This window comes from Somniosus microcephalus, chromosome 3 (assembly GCF_052327205.1).
Source record: "Somniosus microcephalus isolate GS21.2 chromosome 3, FLI_Smic_1.0, whole genome shotgun sequence".
NCBI lineage: Eukaryota > Metazoa > Chordata > Chondrichthyes > Squaliformes > Somniosidae > Somniosus > Somniosus microcephalus.
Window position 1 is genome coordinate 333,214,345 of NC_140989.1, and position 12,375 is coordinate 333,226,719.

Below are 12,375 nucleotides of genomic sequence, written 5' to 3' on the forward strand. Positions count from 1 at the left end.
AGGTGCCTCCACATTTGCTGAAGCTACAGGGGAAGCACCACGTAGAAGCATGCATAAGAGGAAGATAAAGCACAATTAGTCACAAGGGTAGTCACTTGGGTGTTCTGTTCTGTTGTTTTATTTAATATTGGTCATTGTCATCCTTTTGTAAATGGATTAAACAGAAGTGATGGCAAACAGTTGAAGTTCTGGCCTATGTGATCTCGGAAATGGAAGTTCCACATTGAGGGCTCAGGGCGACTTGCATTTGTAATGATGGTAGTGAGAGTGATAGGAACCCACAGATTCTTGTCCATTGTCTATGGTGTGTTAAGAAGGTGCCAGCCCCATTTGTTTGATTCATCTACTTAAGCGAATCTGGCATCCCGGGCAGCAATGTGCTCGCGTGCTGCTGCAGCTGGCTGATCCGCCTCCAAAAGGTCTTCTTCCTCCTCCTCATCATCTGAGGAGACTATGCACTGAGCCATTTGCTCCTCAGGCAGCTGCAAGCCATGATGTTGTGCGATGTTGTGCAGTGCACAGCAGACCACGATGATTCTGAAGACCCTGGCTGCTGAATACTGTAGGGCTCCACCTGATCAACCAAGGCATCTGAATCGCATCTTCAGCAAGCTGATGGTTTGCTCAATAATGGATCTGTTCAAAATGTGGCTGGCATTGTAGCGCTCCTCAGCTTCATTGGATGGCCTCCTCAACGGTGTCATCAGCCACGTTTTCAGGGGATAGCCCTCGTCTCCAAGTAGCCACCAGAAAGTTGGTTTGGCGGATTGAAGAGCGGAGGCACACTAGACTGGTGCAGGATAAACGAGTCATGACAACTGTCAGGGTACTTCGCGCACACATGCAAAATGTCCTTCCTGTGGTTACACACCAGCTGCACATTCAGGGAGTGAAAGCCCTTGCGGTTGACAAAAACAGCTGGGTTGTGATGGGGTGCTCTAATGGCCATGAGTGCAGTCTACGACGCCCTGCACCCTTGGCAAGCCTGCCATATTTGCAAAGCCAACCACACGCGTGGTTACACTTGCTTGATCCATCGAGTAATTGTGCGCCTTGGCAAAGAGGGCATCGGTTACTTGTGTGATGCAAGTGTATCCGGCTGACTGGGAGATGCTGCTGATGATCCCTGGAAGGACCCTGAAGCAAAGAAATTGAGTGCGGTGGTGACTTTGGCAGCCACTGGTAAGGGGTATCCACCCGCTCCTCTGGGCTCCAGGTGTTGGTGCAGCATTGCGCAGATATCAGCGAATACCTCTCGCGGAAGTCTCAGCCTCCTTTGGCGCTGCTGCTCACTCATGTTTAGGACGCTGCTCCTCGGCCTGTAAACCCTGTGTTGGGGGTATCGCCTGTGGCAACGTGCTTCCCTGCGCTGACGCCTTCTGCCCTGTGCAGCTTCAGGTGGGTGAGCAGCAGGTTGGTGCTCCTGTTGTTGGTGCTGCTGTTCCTGGTTCTGCTGCTGCCGCGGCTGCTCTTCATCCGGATCTGAGGACCAGGATGAAAGGAAATAAATGGTTCCTATGCTGCTGGTAGATATCTCAGTTGAGGAAGCACTCAGTCAATGTGGGGAGAGGGTTTTCTCAGGAGGCCACAATGGAGATGGATCTCAGCTGCACCACTTCCAAAATCAGTAGACCCGCAAAAAGTTTGCCACGACCTGAAAAAACAAAGTTCTGCCACGTACAACTGATCCTTGTTGAAAGCTCCGTTTTTATGCTGGAGCTGCAACTGTCAGGAAGCCAGCCACTTGTGAACCCGCCACAATTAGCTGGCGTGGTTTGGTAACGACGTGGAACACGCTGAAAATGTGGTAAAATTTAAAAGGCCAGGCAAAATAGGATTACACAGGCCTATCCCGCCGCTTGATGGCGGGACCAACCGGGAGTCTGAGAACCCGCCTTTGGAAAAGTTGGACGGAGACAGGTTGACGGTGGGATCGGAACCCGCCAGCATTTTTTTCAAATTTACCACCTGACCCGCCTCCAACCCCACCCCAAACACCGGCAAAATCGAGCCCTTCAAGTCCCGCATTAGACTCATCAGTCACCTGAGAACTCATTTTTAGTGTGGAAGCAAGTCATCCTCAGTTCCGAGGGACTGCCAGAGAGAGATTTAGCCATGTATAAAAAGGTGTCTCCAAACAGTTCTCCTTCCTGGTTCTGAAGTCCTAATCAGACAAAGGAGGGTCCATGTGCAATATCAAGGACCAAGCTGTGAAGTGGGTTTATGGCAAAGAGGAAAAATTAGTTCCAGAGATGGTGTGATCTGGCCTGCATTGAGCCTGATGCCCATCCCTTTGCCAGAGATCCTACGTTAGGACCTGGACTAAGCAACTGAAGAGTAAACCCAAGCAACTTGAAGATCTGGAACAGCAAGGTGCCTGGCATGTCACAAGCCGTCCCACATAGGTCATTTTACCATACCGAAGACAAATGACCACCAATAGCTGCTGAGAAAACTCAGTCTTGGGATGACAGCTACTGGAAGGCTTTACCACATATACGAATATATCTCCTATAGGCAGGGTTCAGTGTCCACCTGGATTGGTTGCAGATATGCAAGCAGCTGCTGCTTAATCTTCATAAACGTAACATCAGTAGTCTATGCTGTGGCTAGGAAATGAATGCACTCACATTTTATGGTACTGCGCTGGTAATGTTAAAACTCAGAAGTTCCTGTTGTCTGCTTAGTGAGGGCTCATGAATCGACCATTTTTTTGGTGTGGGGAAACTAAGCAGGGTTCCTTTGGGATCAAGTTGACTCCCAAATGTGCTTTGCGATGGGATGTTGGAACTGATTTGATTCTCTGTGGCAGTCTCTAATCAGATTCCAAACCAGGTGGGTCCACAGTATTCCAGCTGGCAGTTGATCAATCAGCTAACGGGGCTCACTAATGGACCCTCAAGGGGCAGACTGGTCAGAGGACCTGGGATTCTTCCCAGCAGTTCCAAGTAACCCTGCAAGCCGATACCCTTGCAGATAGAGTGATCCTAACTAGACAATTAGTGGGAAGCTTACCAGTTCTTTGTGTCCATTACCTGTTATGATTTTAGCTGGTTAAACTCCAGCAGTATCCCAATGCACACTGGGTTTCCTAAACCTTGGATATTTTCTGGGCATGTGTGCCTCTGGGGAGACGCTGTACACTTGGTAAGGCAAATTGAGACTCTACTTATGTGCTTTCACAATATTTTAGTTTGGAAACTCAGTGATGGATTTCCATGCATCTCAGCATCTATTCAGAGGAACAGTTAAATAAATCTTATCAAGGCATACACACAACCTCCAACTCCTTCTCCTGGACCAATAAAATCTAAATCACCATCCAAGGCTGGAGGTTATCCAAATCTTGAATAATGAGAAACTGTAAAAAAAATAATCTGAGGAAAAGTTGAACTTGTATATCCAATAAAGCGCAAGTTTTTTATTAAAAGGACAATATTGAACAATAATTTCACTTAATTAGAACAAAGTAGATTACAATGGAAGCAGGAACCCTAGATTATTAAATACATTTATTTTCACTCACCCTTGGGCAACTCAATGTGTGACAATAACATTTCAAAACCATGTAATTAACAAGAGGCTGATGTGTCTAACTGGCCCTGTCCCTTACAAATCACGTTATTTTACTATTCCCCCCCCCCCCCCACCACTTTTTTTGGGGGGACTCCCTGGGCTCTGACTGAGTGCACAGGCAGGCAACTTGTCCCCATGCCTCCTCCAGTGCAACTCTAACCAGTCGCTGGAAGGCACACAAAAGCAAGGAGTGCTTCTCCCTATAATGTTTTCTTTCTATGACCAAGGACCTGAGGTCCACCCTACAACAGCATAGTGTGATTGGGAACTCGTCACATGTGTAACTATGTGAACTTGTGCTTCTACTCTGTACTGTAATTCACAGCCATGAAAAACAACTCCATCTTTTAGATGAGGCTCTTCAATTTAAATAGGACTAAATTCAAGTTAGGAGACATATTGGCATCAATCATTAAAAAAATGAAAATAAAAAAGTAAACTTTTTTCTGACAAAATATACCTTCTGACTGGGCTTGCCAGCCTCCATCCCATGGCAAGTATGAAAAACACAATAATGAGAATCATAGCACCGGAGGAATCTAAATTCACAGCTGCAGTTCCTTGACCTGGCTCAAGTTCCAAGATGCGATTCCGGTTCAAGCAGCAGCGTTTCTGGCACTGCAATCCAAGCTAGGGAGGCACCGCTGCCCTCACTAACACAGCTCAATCAAATTCGAAGATGTCTGACCTGTGTCTAGCATGGAAAAAAAATTACTCTTGGCAATCTTTTTTGTTTTGAAAAAGAAATCTAATCATAGCATTACCAAGATTGCACAGACATGGCCGTCCCCCTTAATTAGGATGCAGCGATCATGGCGATCAATGATTAAAACAAACTTTCAAAGTTAAGGTGGAAAATTGGGAGTAATTCTACCCCTTATCCAACCTCCAATAATATATTCATTATGACCCTCTATCACAGAAGCCATGGAAATTCCTTTTCCTTTAGAACACTATTATTAAATGGTTACCAATGATGAGGTTATAAGGTGTTGAGCAGGAAGTAGTGTGTAGGCTACAATAGCAAAGTAACAATAAGTTAAGATTTGAGGTAAACTTTGGGGTTTTACATTATTCAAAGTGTAGATTCCTTTATTCTTTTAAATCTGAACAAAATCTGTTTTAGCAAAAAGTACAAGTTTATGGCTTCTCTTATTACAACAGTGACTCCACTTCAAAAGTACTTCATTGGCTGTAAAGCGCTTTGAGACGTCCGGTGGTCATGAAAGGCGCTATATAAATACAAGTTTTTCTTTCTGTATATCGCCGAATCACTTCTCATGTAAAAAGTTTAGTGAGTACTTGAACAGGCTGACTTTTATTCACCGTGCTCACAGGTACCCTATTGAATCTCTCGACCAGGACTCTTGGTGCTCGTTTGCTTCTCCCCACTATTTTTAAGTCCAAAAATTGAGAGGAATTTTTCCCAAGAGGGGCGAGGGGGAAGAAATGCTCGAGAATTCCAGTGGATCCCAATGATGTGATTGAAACCTAATCATGTCTTTATACTGCAGGGTTACCTCTGGAAGGAACCCTTCAGCAATCCAATGCTTTTGCTGGAAGTACCAGAGGCCATAAATATGAACAGCTCGAGGTGGGAGCACCTGATGTTAGCACCTGCAGTTTTTGCAATGTTACCAAATCTGCTCAGTGGTACACTGAGGGCAATTTGACACCAACGGGAAGTGGCACACATTACTGAACTGTTCCCAACAGAAGAGTTTCAACAATGGAAAAGAGGCATCAATCACACAGCATACACATTGTTTACACAAACAAAAATGGAATCATTTGCTTAATGTACTGGGCTGCTGAAAATAGCTTTGAGTAGCATTTGAAAAATCTCATCCCTTCACAATACAAAATTAGTTTCCTATAAGAGCAGCATCAAAACTCTCACACTTGACAAGAATGTCTATTGCACTGTTTTGCGAAAAATGTGTCAAAAAGCCCATCCTTCAGATTTTCTCAGTTAACAAGAACTCATCGACCCCACTTCCATTACTGTTTAAAGGAGACAATAACTCTACCATCGAGCGCAGGGATTGGGAACTGCTGGATGTGTACTTCATTTTTTTTAAATTTTCACCTAAATGTACTTCATTAGAAAACTGTATATGATTGCATTTTAATATAAAGATGATTGAGTCCTTTAGACTCAACAGGCCAAGCAGACTAATACCACAGTAATGTTTGTGTCCAATAGGTATCCCCTCAGCTGAAATTAATATACTGTACAACCTCTTGGAAATGGATATCTGTGTAATGTATTATCTTTATTAATGATCTGGATGTAGGTGTTGGGGGCCCGATCTACAAATCTGCAGATGATACCAAGACCTGTGGGGGTGTTAGGACTGTAGATGATGCTCGTCCGTTTCAGGCGGATCTAAATGTGTTGGGAGATTGGGCTCATGACTGACAAATTATGTATAACTTGGATAAGTGCAGCATTACGCATATTGGCAGGGCGAATGCTCAACATTCATACACCCTTCAGGGAAAAGCATTCAAGAAGGTGGAGAATGAGAGAGATTTGGGCATTCTAGTGCATACATCTCAAAAGGTACATGAGCAATGCCGTGAAGTGATAGCTGGAGCAAATAGGATGTTGGGGTGTTTCCATAGGACAATGTTTTGTCCTTGTACAAGACCTTGGTCAGGCCTCACTTGGAATATTGGCCTGGAAATTGCGGTCGGAGGCTTGCTACCCGCGTACGCCTCCAAACTGAAAGAAAACTATGAACTTACCTGGTGTCTCCGGAGCTTCAGACTGTTCCGGTCCTGGGCCTGCAGGCGTACGCCTGCGTAAAGGCCCACGGATCCCAGGGGCGCATGCAGTTCGCAAGCGTCCCAGGGATCACGTGGGCCAGGCCAACCAAACAAAAAGGGGGATTCCTATGACGCTTATGGGGATTCCATTTATGTACAGAATCCCAATAAGCATAATAGAAATCACCTAATAAATAAAATTTCACACCACTTAAATAAAAATAAATGACCACAGGTTCAAAATTAAATTAAAATACACTTTAAACATTTAAAATAAAAATTTAATTTTGAAAAATAAACATTTTTAAAATGGGACAAAATTCACTTAAACTAATTTTAAATGTAAATGAATGTTTAAATCATTTAAAAAAACATTTATTTTAACCCTTACGCTGGTAAAAGGCAGCCTTATGCCTGCTTTTATCAGACACAAGGGTTTCGTGGGTATTCACTAGGCAGTAGTTGGGCAAATAGCCCAACTCTGCACCAGTGAAAGTGAATTTACAGCAGATGCAGTGGATCTGTCCAAGCGAAACTTGACAGATCACAAGTTCAGCGTTTTCTCGCATGCACATCACATGCGGAAACCCGAACTTGCAGGGCCATTCTGAAGGCTTCCGACAGAGAACGCCGTGCGCACACTGTCAGAAGCACCAAAAAATCCAGGCCATTGTGTCCAGTTTTGGTCTCCTCACATGGTGGGTGATATTGAGGCTTTGGAAAAGGAGCAGAGGAGGCCTACTAGACTAATTCCCAGTTTAAGGCATCTTGGTTATCAAGATAGACTAAAAGAGTTGGGACTCTATACTTTAGAGATGCGTAGACTTAAGGGTGATCTGATTGAGGTTTATATATAATGAAGGGAATAGATTGTGTTCCAGTTGACAATTTGTTCCAAGTAAATAGGTTAGGGAGGATAAGGCCAGATCTAGGTTAGATGTCAGGAGGTGGTTCTTTTCCCAGAGAATAGTGGACCTCTGGAACAGGCTAGCGTCTCGTGCGATGGGTGCTGATTCGCTGAATTACTTCGGCGAGAGCTGGACCAGTTTCTGGTTGGGCCGGACATCACCTCTTATAAAAAGGTACTTCAGGGCCAGTGTGATCTCCTGGACTAGTTTCGATCACCTAGATGGGTCAGAGAGGAATGTCCCAGATTTTTTCCCCCCAAATTAGCCTCGGTTTTTAATCTGGTTTTTCACCTCTCCCAGGAGAATACATGGTTTTGGGTGGGGTGTGTATGTATTGTGATACACAAGGTCTTGCAATTTTGTCAGACTGGCCGAATGGACCAGAGGGTCTTTACCTGTCCGTCATTGATCGTATGCTCATATGAGAAGCCCGGCAAATAGTTTTTTTTTTAAACTTTCTATACTCCGTTGTGTATCAGGGCAGTCAAGTGCGTCGGGGGTCTCCACAAAATGGTAGGGCAATGGGTCACACCCTCAAATTGTGATCCCAGTCATACCATCATGGAAGGCACCAAGCAGAGACCAAGTATTTTTTCATGAAGCATGAAATGGAGGAAGGGGAAGAGGGATTTCTGAGGGAAAGCCATTAGGCTGCTGTCACACATGCCATCCAATCATTTTGCCTGTAGAGTGTTTTGTTTGCTTATTATGAAGCAACCATAAAGAACACTTCTATAAGTGAGTGCTTCACACTAATCTGAAGAGTTATCTCCTTCTTTCTGATAAATCCCTGGATCAACTTATGTCTACTTACACCTCTTAGGCAAGTTTAACATACAAAATATTTCAAATGATGCACAGATGTTAAGATAAAAATAAATACATTTTAAATTCCCTTTTAACAATGTACATGCAGCTTAAAAATATTATCCCACAACCTCTCCATGTACAAAAATATTAGAGTTAACTGCAGGCTGCTATAGACTGAGCAGCATTATTGCATTTTGTTTAAAAAAAAACTTTCATAGATTGAAGTATTATAAACCCCGCGTCAAATACCATAGTAACACGAGCAGTCTGGTATTGACTGCCACATTAGATGAGTTATGTCAGAGCAGCTCTGTATTGGATGAAATCTAATACATATCCCATCAGGAAGCCCCATCACCGACACTCATTGTCGGAGTGGATAATTGCCGTTGTGGGGTTTTTGCAGCCTGCGCATTGGCCCTGCGCTTAGCGAGCCTGGAATTGGAGGGAGGGGAAAGTCGCATGGAACAAATGGTCTTGATGATAACTTCCTGTTCCCCTTGCATCTCCTCATCCTGCTGCGAGAGCTGCCTGTTGAAGGCAATGGCTTCTGCAGCAAAATGAGTCAGGTCCTTCGTGCTGCTGTTTCTGGAGAAGGAACAAACCAAACATTTAAATATGTCTATAAACTGGTCATCAACACTGATAACTCACAGCATAATATAATCTTACAATACAAATACATATAAAGCAGTGTAAAGTACACTACTGTATAATGTAACATAAGTTAGGATTTAACAATTACAGGACAATATCCTGCTACTAATTATTACTAATTTAATCATGTGATTTGATATCTGCCATGACAACCTTCACCAACGAAACTAGAAAATTGTAAGAAATCTGTATGTTTGCACCTACTCATCAGTAAGAGGGCAGTCAGAGAAGATGCGAGAACCATAGAAGATGCGAGAACCATAAAAGATGCAAACCGGCTTGAAACAGGATGAGCGCAAGATTGTTAATATTCTGAATGATTACTTCCTCCAAGTCATAGAGTTATACAGCACAGAAAGAGGCCCTTCGGCCCATCGCGTCCGCCATCAAGCCCTGTCTAATCTAATCCCATTTTTCAGCATTTGGTCCGTAGCCTTGTATGCTATGGCATTTCAAGTGCTCATCCAAATGCTTCTTGAATGTTGTGAGGGTTCCTGCCTCTACCACCCTTTCAGGCAGTGAGTTCCAGGTTCCAACCACCCTCTGGGTGAAAAAGTTCTTCCTCAAATCCCCTCTAAACCTCCTGCCCCTTACCTTGAATCTATGCCCCCTTGTTATTGACCCCTCTACTAAGGGAAAAAGTTCCTTTCTATCTACCCTATCTATGCCCCTCAATTTTGTACACCTCAATCAGGTCCCCCCTCAGCCTTCTCTGCTCCAAGGAAAACAACCCCAGCCTGTCCAGTCTTTCTTCATAGCTGAAGCGCTCCAGCCCAGATAACATCCTGGTGAATCTCCTCTGCACCCTCTCCAAAGCAATCACATCCTTCCTATAGTGTGGCGACCAGAACTGCACACACTATTCCAGCTGTGGCCTAACCAGTGTTTTATACAGCTCCATCATAACCTCCCTGCTCTTATATTCTATGCCTCGGCTAATGAAGGCAAGTATCCCATATGCCTTTTTAACCACTTTATCCACCTGTTCTGCTGCCTTCAGGGATCTATGTACATGCACACCAAGGTCCCTCTGATCCTCTGTCTTTCCTAGGGTCTTACCATTCATTGTGTATTCCCTTGCCTTGTTAGTCACTCCAAAATGCATCACCTCACACTTTGCAGGGTTAAATTCCATTTGCCACTGTTCCGCCCATCTGACCAACCCATCTATATCATCCTGCAGACTGAGGCTACCCTCCTCGCTATTTACCACCCCACCAATTTTCGTGTCATCTGCGAACTTATTGATCATACCTTTTACATTCACATCCAAATCATTAATGTAGACCACAAACAGCAAGGGACCCAGCACCGATCCCTGCGGTACCTGATGCGCTATCAATTCTAATAAAAGGCTAGGCAGAGTTCAGAACAACAGGCTTTTATTAACTACTGAATTGCACTTCAGACAGATCAGGACTATGCCTCTAGTGGACGACCGAATGCCAGGAGCTGCCATGCGGCCGCTCTTATACTCGGTAGCCCAGGGGCGGAGTCAGCTGAGGCATAGTCAGGCACAACAGTGAAACAAGAGTGAACAACAACAACAACAACAGTGAACACAGTGAACTACAGTGGTTTACCACAGTACCCCACTGGACACAGGCTTCCAGTCACAAAAACAACCTTCGGCCATCACCCTCTGCCACTAAGCCAGTTTTGGATCCAATGTGCCAAGGCACCCTGGATCCCATGGGCTCTTACCTTCCTGACCAGTCTCCTATGTGGGATTTTATCGAAATCCATGTATACCACATCCACTGCACTACCCTCATCCACACACCTAGTCACCCCCTCGAAAAATTCAATCAAATTGGTCAGACATGATCTTCCCTTGACAAAGCCATGCTGACTATCCCTGATTAATCCTTGCCTCTCCAAGTGGAGACTAATTCTGTCCCTCAGAATTTTTTCCAATAATTTCCCTACCACTGATGTGGTATTCACAAGGGAAGACATGAACAATATGCTCTCCCCGAGCATAGATAAACTAAGCAGAATTGATTAGCTTGATATAAATGAGATAGATGGGAGTCTTAGACAGGGTAAAAGAGCTCCCAAACGAATAAACCTCGAACAGCACATGGAAGCTTTCCCAGAAGACTAAGAGACTAGGAAGGAGTTTGTACAGCACTGATGATCATAAGGGGAGTCACTGAACACTGTACCTGTAGATTAGAAACAGGCCAACATGGTGCCTATATCCACAAAGGCTGACAAAACGGATACAGGCAACTACAGTCTGATTAGTTTTACCTGAATCTTATATAAAATAATAGAAACATACAAAAACGAGCAGGTCAATTGAGCCTGTCCTATACAGTCATGGTGTAACTTTCACACACCGTGACCCCAGACCCCCTCACCAGGAACACAATCTCCTAGGAGAGGCAAAGGAAAGAGAAGAAAAAACCGTAGGCCAATTTAGGAAAAACTCAGGAAATTCTTCAGACTCTCAAACAAGTTCCAAGTGACCACAGCGATGAGGAGACACATTCCCCAATACCTTCTACTTTCTACCTTCTATAATGGAACTGATTTTTAGGAGTAAGCTTGAGAATTATCTGTACAATAAGCAGCAGTCAACATATATTCAGAGGGGAAGATGCTGCCTAACTAACCTCTCACTTATTGTTTGGAGAAAATGACATTCTTAGTGGATTGTGGAAAGCCCCAGTGTGATGAAATATTCCATTCATCACTGCCTGTGACTGTGGTTGGTTTCAGGTTCCCCCTTACCATTGTATTGCCTGTGACTGTGGTTGGTTTCAGGTTTCTCCTCACCATTGTATTGTGTATTGAAATGTATGGAATGTGTGGTGTGTAGGGCTCCGCCCATACCTGGCCTCTATGTAAGCCAGCTCAGTCTGATCTCACAGCCAGTACTGCAGACCTCCAGGGAAGATACCTCACTCCACTGCGTGTTATCTTCTAAGTTAATAAAAGCCTTGTTGTTTCGCTAACATCGAGTCTCGGGATTATTGAGGCACATCGCCCAGGACATACTGGCCTAGAAATTCACTAGCCTTAGCGCCGCTTTTGAGGCGCTAGAGGGACTAGCGCCAGAGTTATGGCCAGTTGAAAAATTCCCTGGGGCCCTAAAGCGGCGTTGCACCGGTAGCGCTGCGCCGGCACCGATGACGTCATCGGTGTGCGCAGCGTCCCGGTTGCCATGCCGACGGGCCCCAGCGCCGAGGTGCCGGGTTCATTTTTAAACAGATTTGCGCGGGCCGCGGCCGGGTGCAGGCAGCTCCTCCTTAACGGAAGGAGGAGGCCTGCACTTCCCCAGCCTGCCGCACCGCATCGGGTGCCGCAGCGCCGGAATTGCGGCGCTAAACGGCAGTTAGCGCCCTTTTCCAGGCGCTAAGACCCTTCAGTAGCGCTGGCAGCCGTTTGGGCGCGGCGCTACTGAATTTTTGGCGCGCGCAGGGGGACTTAGCGCCGGCACTAACTTCCGGCGCTAAAGCCCTGGCTAAGCCAAAACCCAATTTCTAGGCCACTGTACCTAGACTTCCAAAAGGCATTCGACAAAGTTAAAACACAAAGTTATTATGTAAAAACAAGGCTGTGAGGATTCAGGGTATAGTTTGGGAATAGATAAGAAGCTTACTGAAGGATAGAAAATAATGGCTACTTGTTAGGAGAGTTATTT

At 44.9% G+C, this 12,375-nt stretch overlaps 1 protein-coding gene across 1 annotated transcript in view; it reads right to left on the reverse strand.

Moving 5' to 3' along the window:
* Positions 1–3,394: 3,394 nt before the first annotated feature.
* Positions 3,395–12,375, reverse strand: part of LOC147122253 (MAP kinase-interacting serine/threonine-protein kinase 1-like) — a 75,611-nt gene continuing 66,630 nt past the window's right edge. Inside the window, 2 exon segments of the mRNA XM_085983178.1 lie at positions 3,395–8,470; positions 8,473–8,654. Of these exon segments, the coding sequence (XP_085839304.1) occupies positions 8,421–8,470; positions 8,473–8,654 (232 nt within the window). The 3' untranslated portion in view covers positions 3,395–8,420.